At 43.8% G+C, this 16,880-nt stretch overlaps 1 protein-coding gene across 3 annotated transcripts in view; it reads left to right on the forward strand.

Moving 5' to 3' along the window:
- The first annotated feature begins 1,292 nt into the window (after nt 1–1,292).
- zyx (zyxin) overlaps nt 1,293–16,880 on the forward strand; it is a 29,253-nt gene continuing 13,665 nt past the window's right edge. The window contains exons 1-3 of one of the 3 annotated variants that reach the window (XM_083761848.1): nt 1,293–1,595; nt 14,342–14,577; nt 15,237–15,520. In XM_083761848.1, the coding sequence (XP_083617974.1) occupies nt 14,355–14,577; nt 15,237–15,520 (507 nt within the window). In that variant the 5' untranslated portion in view covers nt 1,293–1,595; nt 14,342–14,354. Of the gene's footprint in view, nt 1,596–3,279; nt 3,328–14,341; nt 14,578–15,236; nt 15,521–16,880 lie in introns of those variants that run through there. The other 2 variants (XM_083761849.1, XM_083761850.1) reach the window with 2 other exon arrangements.

Raw genomic sequence — 16,880 nt, forward strand, 5'->3', positions numbered from 1 at the left:
CACAAGGGGAAGTTGTGTCATAGAGGTGGCAGATGTGCAGGATGGGCGGTGTCATTGTCCTCGCCAGGTCAATACAGCTTGAGTCATATCATATCCTCAGTTTTAATGTGAACAGCTGGGGGTTTGAAATAAAATGATGTGCCTGGAGATAGCAGCGTAGTGGTTGAGACTGTCTCTGGTATGAGGTACAGTCTGTCAGCCAAGAATCGACAAAGCCTTCCCTCCGGTGTCACCATTATGCTGTATCCCTTGGAACATTCCAGCTGTCATTCTCAACAAGGGACAAATAGTTATTTTAAAAAGGAAACGAGGCATAACATTATGTGGCTTAGCGGTGATGTAGTGGTTGGGACTCCTCATTGCTGTAGTGGACCAATGTACAGTCGGTACCCCTGCTGGTCTGAGCTTGAATTCCAGTTGGTTGAATCATGTTGTTTAGCTCGAATAGTTTAGTTTAGCTCAATAGTTCCTATTGTCGGGATAAAGCAAAAACCAACAGTAGGCCTAAAGCCCCATTCACATTGCAGAAGCTAGCTTCTGCTTTAGCTTTGTGGTACCATGTTATCTCTATGCAGAGCAGCATTTGCGTTTTGAAGCTTGGAATTAACAGCTTTTTTTTATCTGAACGGGGCTTAAGTGTGAAAATGACCCATCTCTTTCTCCGACAATTGAACATAATGAGCAACATGGTGGCATTCTTTCTAATGCCTCTGCATGTTCAGGGCGTCAATGCCAAAGAAGTAATGATCAGGCATTTATTTCACTGGCAAGTCGTGCACGTTAATGCTTTTAACATCTGGTCTTCAATATGGCTTGTCGGGGCAAGCGAAAGAAAATGCCTAAACCTGCTTTGAAGGAAAATGTTTCTCTCTCTTTCTCTCCCCTTCAGAACCATTTGAAAGTAAATAGAGCAATTAACAGACAACTTTTTCCAGCAGTCAGCACTGTTACAGTGTTGTTTCTCTCTTTTGCTTCTAGCCTCGACCAACTTTAAGTGTCTGTATCTAATCAAGCCTCTCTAGCCCCATTATCTCTCCCTCTCTCCCTCCCTCTCTTTTCTTCATTCCCTTGCTCTGACCTTACAAGGAAAGGCAGCGGGGTTGATGTCATAGAATGAAGAATGTTGCAAGAATTCGGCGGAGAGTGAGATAGAAAGAAAGAGAGTCGGAGGGGGGAAAGAAAGGAGGAGGGGTCTGGCTGGACAGTCTGAGAACACACACACACACACACGCGTGTGAGGGGTGGGCAGAGAGAGAGAGAGAGAGAGAGAGAGAGACTCAGAGACACACACACACACACACACACACACAGACAGATAGAAGGGGAGAAAGAGAGAGAGGGTGGTGTTTACATAGTAATACACACGTCCCGATCGAAAGTCAAACGAGAAGGAACTTGTTTGGAAGAATGGTGTCACTCCTTTTCCAGAGGGGCAGGGGGAGGGTCTAACAGCTGCAGAGGAACTGAAAGGGGGAGAAGGAAATAAAGAGAAGTTACTATTATAGACAACTCTGACTCAAATTTGGACCAGGAGAAAAGGACATACGAGAAGGGAGAACTCAGAAAGGTCCAGATTGGAGTGTGCACACAAGTAGGTAATGATCTTATGTAAAATAAAATGCTATATGAATTTTAAGGACAAGATTTTAAGAGAAGCTTTCTTTACCTATGAGGCAAACTGTCATCGGTTACCTAATAAGCTACTCTTTTTACTTATGATGGTATGATGGTATCGCAATTAGTTACAGGCAGCACAGCTTTATAATTTAATCTATGAAGATAGATGTATTTTTTAACTGACACAAAGCCACAAAGAGTGGAATAAGTCATGTGATAGCCTATAGCCTATAGGACTATCATGACAGTATACTTGTATTGCAGCTTTTTACAATACTGTAGACCTGTCAGAGTGATAGCTGCCTTTTAAGTGGGTGTTGGCCTGCCTTTTGCCTGACATTGATTGACTATGCACGAGAATGCAGTGAAAATGAACAAAGCGTCCTAGTACTCTCCAACAGAGATGGATAGTGGAGATAGGAGAGGCAGAGTATCCAGGAATATGCGGAAGCGTCAGCCGGAAGTCCAGAAGCTACAAGTTCTATATATACTCTAAGGTTCTATGAGCAGAACAGAACAGGGACCTATCTGTCACTGAGCACTGTCACAATTAGATTACCCACCTGATCTGGCGTTTAAGAATAACCACAGGGATCTGATTAGGAAATATATCTTTTGACAGTGGGTAGAGAGAGAGAGAGAGAGTAGAGAGTGGAGAGGGGAGAGGGGGGAGGAGAGAGAGAGAGAGAGAGAGAGATAGTCACAATCTGATAAAAAATAAAGTTAGGCCTATATATAATACACTCCTTTGGTTTAAATGCATATAGGCCTATATGTCCTAGCTATATTCAACTGCTAACAGCTTTGATCTGAATAGGCCTGTTAATTGTTAATACATTTTCATTTGATTGCAATTTGCAACAAACCCTAATAGCATAATAGTTTTTGGTGCTTTAATATTATTTTGTGTGTGTGTGTGTGTGTGTGTGTGTGTGTGTGTGTGTGTGTGTGTGTGTGTGTGTGTGTGTGTGTGTGTGTGTGTGTGTGTGTGTGTGTGTGTGTGTGTGTGTGTGTGTGTGTGTGTGTGTGTGTGTGTGTGTGTGTGTGTGTGTGTGTGTGTGTGTGTGTGTGTGTGTGTGTGTGTGTGTGTGTGTGTGTGTGTGTGTGTGTGTGTGTGTGTGTGTGTGTGTGTGTGTGTGTGTGTGTGTGTGTGTGTGTGTGTGTGTGTGTGTGTGTGTGTGTGTGTGTGTGTGTGTGTGTGTGTGTGTGTGTGTGTGTGTGTGTGTGTGTGTGTGTGTGTGTGTGTGAGTGAGTGAGTGAGTGAGTGAGTGTGAGAGAGAGAAACAAATCTGTCAATACATTTGACTTGACATGTATTTGCTTGAATGACGGTGTGCCAAGGAAGGATTCATCAGTGGTGTCATAAATATGCGTCATCCAGTCCAGCAGAAATGCTCTCCAGACTCACCATGGGGAACTTTGGCAACTTTCCTGCCCTTTTGATGTGCAAAACTGCACCGTTAAGTCCGTTATTAACCGTTAATTGTCAAGTTAAAGTCGCCCAAGTAACAAAACGTTGATGAAAAAAGGTTGTCCTCCTGGCTTTGAGTTGACGCGTCAAAACAACGTGACGCGTTGACAGACAGGGCTCCGTGGAAATTCCGCTTGTTTGTGACGTCACTATCGTGTCCTTGGTATGCTCATTCTCTACCCACACACACACACACACACACACACACACACACACTCCCAGGCTGCTCAAGCTCGCAGGTGAGTGAACTTATGAGCCGCTTCTCTTAGCATCATGAATCTATTTAAACTATTTAAAATAGAGATGGCAGTCTTCGGACATTTCGTTGTTAAATCTGTACTTTTTGAGCCCAACTACTCTTACCGCTTAGCTAGTTTATTGTGTGTAGTACTAGCGTTAGCCTTGTTTCTCAGCTGGCTAACGTTAGCCAAATGTTTGAAATAATATCTCCATCGTCATAATATACATGTTTTCGTGCTGTTATTTTGTCCTACGTTATGTTACTGTCCTCCGTCGGTTGTTGGCACTTATTGTCTCCAGCTGTTGTCAGCTGTCAGTGAGTGAGTGTGCTGGACTGCAGTTGAGTTGACCATCATGAACTATAGCCTGAGATTTAGACTCTCGTAGATGTATTTAATATTTATCGATTCTGACGACGTCAGAATCGATAAATACATCTACGAGAGTCTAAGTCTTAGGCTAACCATGAACCATAATGTGGCATGATGTTACCAGTGGGTGACATGATGCCAGGGTGGGGCTGGGCAGCATATGATGTCTCATTCAGAGCTAAGGCTCTGGTCCCATTCAATGACCAGGAATTTACATTTCTGTAGTATTTAAATATATACCAGAAGTTTTTAGTATGTGGTGTAGCCGTAGGGAGAGGTTACTTGTGTTTTCTGATTTGATTGAAGTATTTATTAACAGTTTGCAGAATGGGTACATTTCACATGAAAGATTGATTGATGTATTAACAGTTTGCAGAATTACAGTACATTTCAAGTACAACTCAATACAAAGACTGTTAACTGTGTGGACGACACCATAAAGCATTACACTTGTTTACAATATGGCCCACCATTTTCAATTCATCAAAAAGCACAGAGCATAACTCAATACCAAAACTGTTACTGTGGACGACACACTGATAAACCATTACACTTGTTTACAACAGGGTCCACCCTTTTCAATGTATCAGAACATTTAGAGACGTACAAATATACACTATCTATACAAAAAATCTGGAAATCGTGTAGGGAGGTAAGAAAGGGAAAATAAACGTATACGGTAAGGGGGAAAAGGGGTGGGTGTGGGGATTCAGATTTTACGGGGGCTAGTTTCGAATTGCAGCCGTCCGTAGTAGGTGCCCTTTGAGAGTGGTTTTGAAGGAGTCAAGGGATTCACATGTCTTAATGACTGTTTGTAGGGTGTTCCACATTTTTTCACATAGTTCTGTATGTGTTTATAGTTGAAGTTGAACTTACTTACCAGGAAATTCTAAATTCTTAATTCTAGATGACACATAAATATTAAGATACATATTACTGAGGTTATATTTTCTCTAGGTGTCCTAGCTCAGCATTTACATTGAGGAATGAATCATGATATGTGTACTAGTACTGTAGCTTCTTATGAAGACTTGCTCCCTATAAGGACATGTGTGATGGAGGAAGCATGTGGGCTTGTTGCGCAGCACTCTTTCTCTCTGGCAATTATGAGTGATGTCTGCATGTTGTGTGATTGTGTCAGGACTTTTAGGCTCAGGCTTAAAAGCGTTGAGTGTTGCACTCATGGATGTGTCTACCAGTCAAGACAGATATACCGGTATGCCATTTAAAACAGACCACAACTTTTGAGAATGTGCAAATCCTGTGATTAAAAGTGCAAGCAGGCAGGCAGACTGTTGTGCAATGCATTTCCGACTTCTCCTTCCTTCAGTTTAATACTTGTGGGGGTCTGGTCTGGTGGGGCAGTCTCCACCAACACCATAATGACCTGCGTTTAAGAGTAACTTGAAGTGAGACGGCTCGGCTGAGTGTTAGTTTGGGGTTTGGTTGGTGTCTTCTTCTCCGTGTGAGAAGGCTGAGGTTATGTTTCTACTCTTCTTTGCTGACGCCTCTGTAAATTGGAGATTGCGGGTGAACATCTTTGAATGGATGTGTTGGCTGCCCATTATGACTGGGGTGTCACAGAAAGGTCTCCCTAATTGTAGCCTCCATAAGTCAAGCTATTTCAGTGCAACTTCTTTCCTTCTTTCCCTCGCCATTTAGTCTCTAAAGCCAGGCTATCTCTTCCACAGTCTTCAAAGTTAAAACTCCTTCCCGTAAGAGTTCAGAACAGGAAGCTGTCACCTGCTCTACTATAGACCAGAAGGGTATTAAAATATGTTTCTGCCATCTAGCAACTATCTAGCTAGGCCTAAGACTTGTTTTCACAACTGCAGGGGCGAAACGGAAGTGGCAGGACTTTCACTTTATTTTCTGTTCATTTTCCACAACTTCTGAAGTTAAGACTACCGGTATATATTTTGCCGAAATTTGAAAATTGTGCAAGCCAACACGTCTGTCCAGAGAATTCTCACCAGTCATTCCATGTTTTGCTGTATCATGTACATTGTCTTTGACTTTCCTGACACTTTTCATTAGCTCACACGACTGCACATGGTCATAATAAACAGGCAAGCAGTTCTATGGGTTCAGCGGCCGGGCAGAAGGGGTGGGGTTGGGGGGGCTGACAGGGGGGGGGGGGGGGGGTCTGTAATTGTCACGCTACTGTATTGTACTGTAGCAATATTGCAACGAATGTTGGCCATTTTGTACCTGCTGTTGATAGTGGGAGAGCTCAATGAATGGCCAGTGACCTGTAAGATTGGACTCAATTACGTCGCTTGTCCCTCATGAGTAAGCCCCGGCCCAGACAGACTGACACGCTTTCCCTGGCCTGAAAGTGGGTGTGCCATTTAAATCTTTACAATGGAGTTGGATCAACAATGGGCCAGTCACACCGATAGAATGAATGAATGGCTATGTCAGGAGTTACTGGAAGTACTGGAAGTCAGAAAATGCTGTTTTTTTTTTGTTTGTTTTTTTAAGATATTTTTTTGCGGCTTACGCCTTTTATTGATTTTTGAAGGGACAGACAGTAGGCTGACAGGAAACGGGAGAGAGATGGGGGGATGACATGCAGTAAAGGCCGTGTCGGGTCCGGGAGTCGAACCCGCGGCACACTGCGACTGGATTACCAGTCCGGTGCCCAGACCGTTACGCTACGGCCTGGGCCAGAAAATGCTGTTTGTCTTGCAGTCTGTCTGAACAACAATGGCAACATGGTGATGTTTAATATGGAATTGGTTCATTCATTTAATCCATATGGTCAAATAGGGGTCACCGAGCTGGTTTTAACACCAGACTGGCCTGCTTTGGCACATGCAGTAAACAAACTGACTTGGTTTATATATATTTTTTTTTCACCTTTTTATTTATTTATTGAATGGTACATATTAGTATAACTGTTATTTTAATGGGACATATATTAGTATAACTGTTGTAAGTACCATGTATTTCTGGGAAAACCGCTTAACTGCAGTTTGAACTAGAAAGGAATAAAGCACAGTTTCATGTTAAGATGGCGCCATGTTGGGCCATGTGAGAATGGCATTCGGTAGATATAATTAGGTCCATCACACAGCAGCAAAATCAGGTCAATTATAATTAGACACTAATTAAAGAGGCAGTTTTCGTTCCATTAGGTATCCTAGCTGCCCTTCTTGGCTTCTTTCAGAGCGTATTAGGCCACAGTTTCATGGATATTTTGCACCTTTCTTTGCTGCCCGTGTGGTTTCTGTCAGGAAAGACTCAGATGTTCATGTGAAACCAGAAATAGACCAAACAGCCAGCCACACATAATAACAGCATGTACTACTACAGCACTTTGAGGTACTTTCCATGGCCAAATAGCATACGGCTTTAGCTGATCTGTGTGATGTGATCCACTGTTGTTTATGTTTAGACTATCTGTGCTCTGTGCACACAAATTGCACCTTTCATTTTGCACCATTGGCTTCAATTACTACTAATAACACCAGAATCACACACAATTCAACTACAAAAAGTGCCCTTCTGGGCACAGGTCTCCACCAGGAGGATAGGAGTGTGTGTGATGGTTGGCAAAATGTTTAGGAGTAATATAAACATGTTGTGTCAACTTGTGTGTGTGTGTGTGTGTGTGTGTGTGTAGCCCATCACACACCGTCCGCGACCGCCGCGCGCCAAAACAGCCGCCTCCATTATGTTCAATGAACCTATCGCACACCGGCGGCGTCCGACGCGTGCTGGCGCCTCGCCTGGCGCGGCGATAGAACCAGTTATATTTCCTCGCGGCGCCTCGCGGCAACGCGGCGCGCCGCGTTGGACGGAGCCGGTGTGTGTTGGGCTACAGAGAGACGACTTGGCCTGTTGTAGCGCCACCATGACGCTGTCACGCTGATTTGAAAACTGTCAAGTGTCAACTCATTTCTTGCCCAGTGGAAATATGCATGCACGTTTCACCGCAATCGGACACTGCGTTGAGGAGTTGTGGCGATTTGTACAAAATGGGTACAAAACTTTAGAAGCCAATTGTAGCCAATCAGGATGGATTATGAGAAATCTGAAAGACCCGTTTCGTTGAATGGCTCTAGAGAGACTGTGTACCAATTTGCGTGATATGTTTGGACAAAATCTGTAGGTTTACTGTCAAAAAATTGTTTTGCACAAAGCGGCCTCCTGGTGGCGCTATAAGAGGCCAATGTGAAAACCTTGGGGCAGAGGTTCAGCTGTGGCATTCAGGAAGTGGGTGTGCAGAGTATGGCTGCGATCAAGCCAACGGTGCCAGAGATTAGCTGTCCACACACGGACGGACAGACGGACGGAGTGCTAAACATACTCTCTCCCCATGCCTTCGGCCTGGTGGAGACAATACTGAATGTTGTCATATACTGCAGTTAGGACTAAATTAATATTGAAACATCGAATTAAATTGATCCATAATAGTGCTGTGTTAATTCCTAGATACAAATCTGCGAGACCTACAGCCGACGCGACAGAGATTCCGTAATCATGTGTGGACTCTTCAAGTAGCCTTCCAGTTCTCTTGGGTATACAGACTGCCCAAACATGTGGAAATCATAACACAGTTAATAAGCTCTGGCGTATTATTTACAGTACATTATTTATGCAGGGGGGGCCCCAGTTCTGTAAACTACACCCATACCATCCGCTGTCGTGGCCATAAGGCAGGACTGATGAAACACAGCCATGACCGTGACGTGAAAGCAATTGGAGGGGTAGGTGTAGGAGGTGAGGTTGATGATGAGTTGGAATGACGTACTGAGCTGAAGGCCGAGAGACTTGAGATGCTCGTTTGTTTGTGGACTCAAATGCCATAAGCCAAAACCCTCGTCATGTAGTAATCTACACTTCCTTGTATGTCAAGTGTTGCTCGCTGAAAAGTACATTTTCAATTAAACAAAACATGACGTGTCGTCGTGGTTGGTCAGAACTTCAGAGAGTATGGCTGCAATGTAATTAAAAACTAGAAAAAGTGCCCTTCCGGGCACAGGTCTCCACCAGGTTATCCACAGATCCGTGCAGTTAGAGGTAAAAACACTTTTGGGCCAGTTATAGCGCCACCTTGAGGCTGAGTTGAAATTGTTCATGTGGCATTTTGTCCTCGGCCTAGTGGGAATGTGGGTGCACAATTTCACGGAAATCACGCGATGTGTTCATGATTTGCAGCATTTTGTTTGAAACTGAGCACTCCTGTGAACTTTGGAAGCCAATCTTAACCAATCAGGATGGAGTCTGATAAATCTGAAAGACCCGTTTCGTTGAATGGCTCTAGAGAGACTGTGTACCAATTTGCGTGATGTTTGGACAAAATCTGTAGGTGTACTGTGCAAAAACTTGTTTTGCACAAAGCGGTCTCCTGGTGGCGCTATAACAGGCCGTTCTGGAAAGTTTGGGGCAGAGGTTCATGGTTGGCATCCAGGGAGTGTGTGTGCAAAATATGGCATCGAAAAACTTGTTTTGCACAAAGCGGCCTCCTGGTGGCGCTATAACAGGCCGTTCTGGAAAGTTTGGGGCAGAGGTTCATGGTTGGCATCCAGGGAGTGTGTGTGCAAAATTTGGCATCGACCGGGTTAACGGTGGCTGAGATTAGCTGTTCACGCCTTCACGGACACACGGACGGACGGACGGAGTGCAAAACATACTCTCCCCATGCCTTCGGCTGGTGGAGACAATGAGGAAGAAGAATGGGGGGGGGATGTGCACTGTGCTAGTAGTGATTCAGCCAGTTTGTGCATATTCTGCGGAGGCACAGAGTGTGTTGTGAGTTGTGACAACGCTGGTTTGATTCCAACTCATGACTTTTATTGCACGTCATCTCTCATCTCTCTCCATCTGCCCACACGTTCCTGTTGAACGAAGCAGAAATGCACTAGTCAACCCCCCCATATACATACAGTATATAAAAAGCTTCACAAGAGGCAACAGGGCGGTGTGAACAGGATGAAAAATGAGGAAGAGGAAAGGAGGAACGATATAATGAAAGAGAGGCAGAGAGAAGCCAGGTGATGTCATTGCAATGGAGTGTGCCAAAATGTGTTCCTCAGCAGCGTTCTCTCATCTCTGGGATCGGGTTTCATATGGTTTTGCAGGGTCCATAGGGGGGGGGGGGGGGTGGTCGTCATATAGGAGTAGGACTGATCTCATCGTGTTGAATCCCCATGACCATATCATTAGATGCAGCAAATGGAATCGAACCTCGAGTTCTCATTGCCACTCCTGAATTATTGAAAAGATTTTTGCAATGTGATTTCTCTGAAGTGATCCCCCAAGGTAGCTCTCAACCGTTCCTTATAATGAAGGGGTTGCAAGCATGTGCTGTAATGAATAGGCTAGACTCGTCTAGATCAAAGCTGTTGCCCACTCTTTGTCAAAGTACAGATTCTCAAACGAAAGCCATTAGCCTATATTGATGAAAGTCTGCCTGGTAATGCCCCGTGCAGAGCAGTCTGCTGATATTCAGTGATGTGAACCTGATTAAAAGCAGCAGGTTTATCTTGGCTCTTGGCTGTTTGAAGAAACGTCTCTTTTTAAATGAAGAGTCTGGGCAGAATTGAGTTGATTAAGCCTGTTTCTAATTTATTATAGGTTAAATCCCACTTGAGTGACAGGCATCTCTGGCCTTCTCTTATTTATTTTTCTGCATCAAGACAGAAAGACAGCATAGATTTGGGGGTATTATCATGTAACATAGGGGACCATGGTAAGCCAGTAACAGACAAGCAGTACACTTAGCTCCGTGTACAGGGGCCTCAAGTACTCTTCTATTATATAGTTTGTTAGCTCTTTTTGTTGTTACCTGTGCCATACCTCAACTTGGGAAAATCTGCTTCTTGTTATACTGCAGGCAGCTAGGTAATTCACTTCTCTCCTTTGGACCCGGACCATCCTCTGCCAGTATTTCACTTCAGCAATTTTGTGAATTATTTAACTCCACTAGGGAAACACAGCTAAAAGTGCTGCCAGTTTGTGGCTTTTAGTAACTGCACTTAGGAGGGGGCACTGGGGTGTGAACCGGACATTTTTTTCCGTTCTCACCCTGGTTTCTGCTGAGTGCTGAAACGTTTAAAGTTTGAATGATAACATGTAATGGCAAGCTCCAGCAAGACAGCTTCGTCTCTAAAGGAAAGTGACGTTCTGTTGAAAGCTGAGGTCATATCAGCAGCAGTAGATCACAAATACTTTTAAATTGCTCTAGGTCTTTGTCTTGTCAGAACTCGAAAACGTGACTCTGCCTTACAGTCAAAAGGAAACATGAAACCTTCAGCTGATTCATACTGTCAGGGACATGGATTTTTGTGTTGATCATCAAGTCAGGAATCAATATTAAGTAACACAGTACAAACTGACACTGTTTGAACATGACATGTCTTGCTTTAGTGCACACAACACTGTTCTTAGACTCTGCATCTTAATTAAAAGGTTATATGGGAGTCGGGCTCCACTTGCTCTAGCAAATGTAAGCTATTTATGTGTAATGAGGAAAAATTGGTCTTCCAAACCATGAGCCCTTATGGCAGACAGATGAATGAAGGTTTAAGAACACACAGCAGCAACCATTTTAGAGAGAGTGTGATCATGTTCTTGCGATGCTTTAACACCAGCCGTCACGGCGGTGTGTGTATGTACTGTAGTTATGTAAGGGTCAACTGCAACACATGATGTGAGAGAATGGAGTTTGACCACATAATTCCAATTCTGGTCAAATAGGGTGTGTGTGTGTGTGTGTGTGTGGGGGTGGGGGTGGGGGTGGGGTGGGGGTGGGTGGGTGGGTGACGGGTGTGGGTGGGGGGGGGGGGTCAAAATCTTTTAATTGGCATTTGGCACTACAGTTAGGCCTACTGAGAAATGTCCACAGCCAGCTGTGTTGTAGCAATGCCAATGAAAAGGAATAGTATCAGCCAGCGAGCCAGTAACTGTTTGTTGACCTCCTACCACCCATGCTCAGGCCACACCCGTATTTGAACTTGGCCTACATTATTTATGTAGGCACACCTTTGTACCGTTTTGTGATTGCGCTATTGTGCTGAAACAATCTGTCCACAGACATGTACTGTATGTATGCACCACATAGACTCAAAAGAAGAAAACAATACCAGCCAAGCCATGTTGTTATGGCTATTGGCTGGTGAACAGTGAATTGGGTGTAAATGCTTTTCTTTTGTCATGAAATATAGTTATACATACCACAATTGAAACAAGTTTGTGTTATGCTTTTAGCCCAAGTATGTTATAAATGATTCAACCAATGAATCAAAAACATCAGTATGTTCCCCCAAACCAAGGAGGCTTGAGACTGTCCACACCAATGCAACTAGATTAGATGTCTTTATTAATATCCACAAGTGCTAATTGTTTTGCTCAGGTCAATGCATACATTCAGGACATTACATAAATATACAAAATAAATACAATAAAACACCCAGAAAAGTACTAGTAAGATAATTCTAAAATTGAAAAGCTAATTAAAAGAAAGCAATGTCTCTCTCCACAACATGAAACACTCATAATGTGTTTGTGTATGGCTAGTCACAACTCCTTGCAACAAAACAGTTAAGTTGCGATCCTGCGACTAGTTGCATTGGTACTCTGAGAGAAAGAAATAGAGTCTGCAACACTGGTAAGGAATAACTCAGCTCCACTGGTTTATTAATTCAACATTTAGATCACTGGGATCTTCTTCAGGAAGGCCAGACCATGGTGCGGTCTGGCTTTAACAGATAACCGGCATGCATCCACAAGTTAACATGTGGATCATGCAACACACATTTGCATTATTATTGATCTGACTGAAAACGTGCCATTCTTTTGTACAAACAGCTCATGTACGGTGCCGATGGGACTGGTGATGCTTCCAAAGAGAATATATCGTGGCAGTGAGTGAGCACATCATATTTGAAGTAGCTTCCAAAGAGAATATCTTGTGGTAGTGAGTGAGTACATCATATTTGAAGTAGGCTATGAATATCTAAAGGTGGAGGACAAGGGCAACAAGCATTTGATTGCGGTCGCCAGGGGCCAGGGCGGGGGCCAGTGTGGCCGTGTGGGAAATGTGTTCCAACTGTGCGGAATTCTGAGATAGCGATTGCGAGGTCATCATGTGTTTAATATGGTGATTTATCTCTGGAATTTTTGAGTGCCACCATGGAATGCCAGTGTTTTTCTTTTTTTACATAGCCTGAGGTTGGTCTCAGAAATACACCCACGCTCGCGCGTGTGCGTGCGTGCGTGTGTGTGCGTGCGTGTGCGTTAATATGATTTTGTTTGGCTGCAATTGCATTAGAACTAGTTATATCCAATGCCCCAAACCACAACTTTGAAAGACACTGAATAAGACTGTCCTTTAATTACTCATCCCTAAGCTTGCTAAGAATGTTTTCTGCATGTGTCACCACCACAAGAGACATGACGTCACACATCATGCCATCCTAATGGCAGTTGTACTGCACTCTGACATTTGCTTTGTCAGTGGGTTGGAGGAACGCCTCATCAAATGGGAGCTGTTGGACTCTAAAAAAAAATATATTTTGTAACCCATTTTTCACCCCTGTGTCAATGTGATCCTGGGCTCTACACACCCTCCACCAACCTAGTCCCCCATATATGGGGGACAAGGGGAGGTTTTGGACTCAACACTGCACTCTGTAATGTAACAGGTTTCTTTTGAACTTTAAACAGTTGGCTGATTAAAGGGAAATCCCATCCGTAATACACATCTGGACTGTTTTCCTTATGCGGCTTAGAGTTTTGGCCGTATTGGTTTGTTTTGATTTGAATTCCTAAAAAGCCCCAAGACGTTCTACTTCATCAACCCAAGCCATGGGTTATTCTCAGTAAGAAGCCATTAAATGACATTAAAAGCCAATCCATTATTCCTCTGAGCTATGTTTAACTTTACAAGGAATGAAGGCTAAGTTGTACCTCATTGCATGACATAACAATGACAGAGCAATGTCTTTTCATATTGATCTGAGCATATTATTATATATAATATAATGACATGTATAATTATATTATGTTATTATAAATGTATAAATAACTTAAGAATATAATACTCGTAGTGTCCTCCTGATGATATGACTGAAACTGAACGGTCAATTCAGGTCTGCTCCTTTTTAACCTCTACGCCAAATCTCTTTGCCGAAAGTAGCCAATCTACAAGCTCACAATTCACTAGTGCTGCACTGCAATCTAAATGATCTAGATTCAGACACCTATGTTATCTCATCTCTAAATTTGAGCAAGAATCGTGCAGCACTAGTTGGCTGTCCAACTCATTTTAGTTACTCTTGTGTTTTTGCTACAAGAGAGACTTAAGTTTTACGTCAAGCACTTTTATTAAAGCCACAGTAGTTGGCTCCAGGTGCCACATGTTGAATGTAGTAATGTTCAGCAACTACAGACTAAAGACAATAAATAGTTTAATGGAAAAGATCTCAATTCTTGTGGAGGAAAATCTAGATTCACATTTTTGAGCATGAATCGTGCAGCAGTACTAATCACCACAATTCTACTCACCGCGAGCTTGCCGAATGTTCCTCCCAGAGACGTTCACCCCAGAGTTAGGCACCCTATTCATGTGGTCTAAGTCTAATAGCGTGGGCTATACTGACCATTGTGTTCTTCTGCTCTGTCCTCGCCTCAGATAAAGCAACGAGATGGAGGAGTCCAATGGCAGCAAGCCCTTCATGGTGACGTCCTCCCTGAACTTCAAAGTGACCACGCCCTCCTTCTACAACCAGCCCAAGAAGTTTGCCTCAGTGACTCCGCCGCGGCCCAAGAGCATGACTCCTCCCGACGCCCCGTCGCCAACGCCGGTCGGCTCGGGTGTGATTGGTCGGGTCGGAGAGATGCCTCCGCCTCCCCCCTCACTCTGTGAAGGTACCCATGCTACTTTTTTGTTGTTATTATGCAAATCTTACATTATTATAAAAGATCAGCTCTAAAATTATGTTTTTTGTTTTTCTTCCAAACCCTAACCTCCCCAGTTAGTGTCTGTAGATCTCTATGATGGGTCCCAAAAGCAAGCCGTAGTAAATATGTGCTTTAAATGCAAAACGATATGGGCCAGGCTAGGTTTTAGTTTCCATATCAGCAAAAATACTATGGTTAAAATACTAACTTAAACGTTTGACATTGCATGTGTATCTTTGGTGGGACAGGCTGCTGCTCTCAGCTCCTTTGGGAGCATAATACTGTAGCCTGTAGGCATACATACTGTACTGTACTGTACATACAGTAGTAGTAGGTGAGCGCTGTATACGGTGCATAGTCAGCAAATTGAGTCAGACAGTTGTGTAACCGGACTTAATTTTCTTGTTGGCTTCCGTTTAAGTTACACAATATACAGTACATTCCCAGCAAATGGAAGGCGATGCATCATATGATAAATTAACATGATAAAATGTCTCATAATATGAATGACCGCCGGTCAAGACAACGGACGGAGAAGCGCGAGAGTGCAATGACCTTGAAGATAACGTTGTGCTATAATTGCCAGAGCTCGTCGTAACCAATAAAACCTCCCCGTTTTCTGCCAGACTTGTTCCCGCCCCCTCCTCCTCCTCCGCTGGATGACGAGCTGCCGGCCCCTCCCCCTGAATGCCAAATCATGCCCCCCCCTCCTGACGCCCCTCCTCCCGCCTTTCCCGCCCCACCTCCAGTGGCCGACGACCTGCCCCTCCCCGCCCCTCCCGAGGAGGATATTGCCTGTCTGCCCGCAGCCCCCTCCCCCCCACCCCCTCCTCCCCCTCCTCCTCCTCCCCCACCCCCCTCCGTCGTCTCCGGTGGCGCCGTGCCCAATGCTGCCGTTGGCAACGCACAGGTGAGTTGGAGATATATCTGCAGCGCACAAGGTGGCTCACCGCTCTCGTCTGTCTGTCTTGTCTGCATGTGGCTTCCGCTGACCCTGCGTTTTACGATGCCAACATTATCATCAGCATCATTTCAATTTGGGGACAAGTTGAGGGCACTGTCACACACACACACACACACACACACACACACACACACACATCCCTTTGTGACTCACCAGAGAGTTTGCAGGAAATGCTGCTTCGTTGAGATATAGGCCCCTATAGAGCGTCGCAGTCCCGCCCCCTAAAAGGGCCCAGGAAATGATTCTCCGTTCATTTTTCTCATAGACATTTCAAAAAGTATTTATTTAAAGACGTTTACGCCGCGGACAAAGCCAACTCTTGTTGTGACAAATCATGACAACAAACACAATTTTTTGGGCCGAAAAATAATTAGAAAGAAGAAAAAAACGGCAGGTTACAACACTTTTTTGTTGTTTCTCTTCTTTGTAATTATTTGTTTTGTCCAAAATATTGTGTTTCTTGTCATGAGTTGTCACGACTCGAGTTGGCTTTGTCCGCGGCATAACCGTCTTTAAATAAATACCTTTTGAAATGTCTATGGGGAAAATGCATTGGGAATCATTTCCTGGGCCTGGCGTCGTCTTGTAAGGGGGTGGGTCTGCGACGCTCTATAGGACAGCTCAGATGGAGACAGCATAGCGGTTGTGAGGTTCTTGCGGGATTTGATCCCAGGCCAGCTGGGGGAGTATCTGCGGCACCCAGAGACCACGGTGGGTCAACCACTGTGTCGTCATCTGGCCAGGAACGGTTGTTTTCACACATTTCAGGATCGGCTTGAGAACGTCTTAGAATTTGGCTTGCACAGTTTATGGGACTTGATAGGTGGAAATACTGAATAGTCTACTGTAAGGATAAAGCATAAAAGGAAGTTATTGGATGTTAATGACTTGCAAACGGAATATTTCACATCCATGTCATGAAGATTTTTTGTAGACTTCCATTTTTTGGTAAAGAAACAGTACTGCAGTGCCAAAATCTGAAGACTATTCATGTTAATGGGAGTTCTGCTGTGTGAAACTCATAACAGGCATTCTTGGCAGTGGATAAAACTTGCAGTTTAAGTGTTGCATTAATTTAATTTGACTTGTTGGAATGAAAATGCATAGTGCCATGGAACAAATTTGGGCCTTTTCAGAAAAGGGAGGGGAAATAAATTAAGATGCTATGTGGTTTCTGATTTAGAGAACTTAGTTGAACTTTGGAGTAACATAAACAAACATACTGGTGCTCTTTATAAATGCCACACTAATAATTACATTTATTTTTATTTTTCAAAAAATCTGAACTTCAAAGTTCTTATTTTTC

The sequence above is a fragment of the Protomyctophum parallelum genome (genome assembly GCF_964188405.1).
Source record: "Protomyctophum parallelum genome assembly, chromosome: 3".
Taxonomy (NCBI): Eukaryota; Metazoa; Chordata; class Actinopteri; order Myctophiformes; family Myctophidae; genus Protomyctophum; species Protomyctophum parallelum.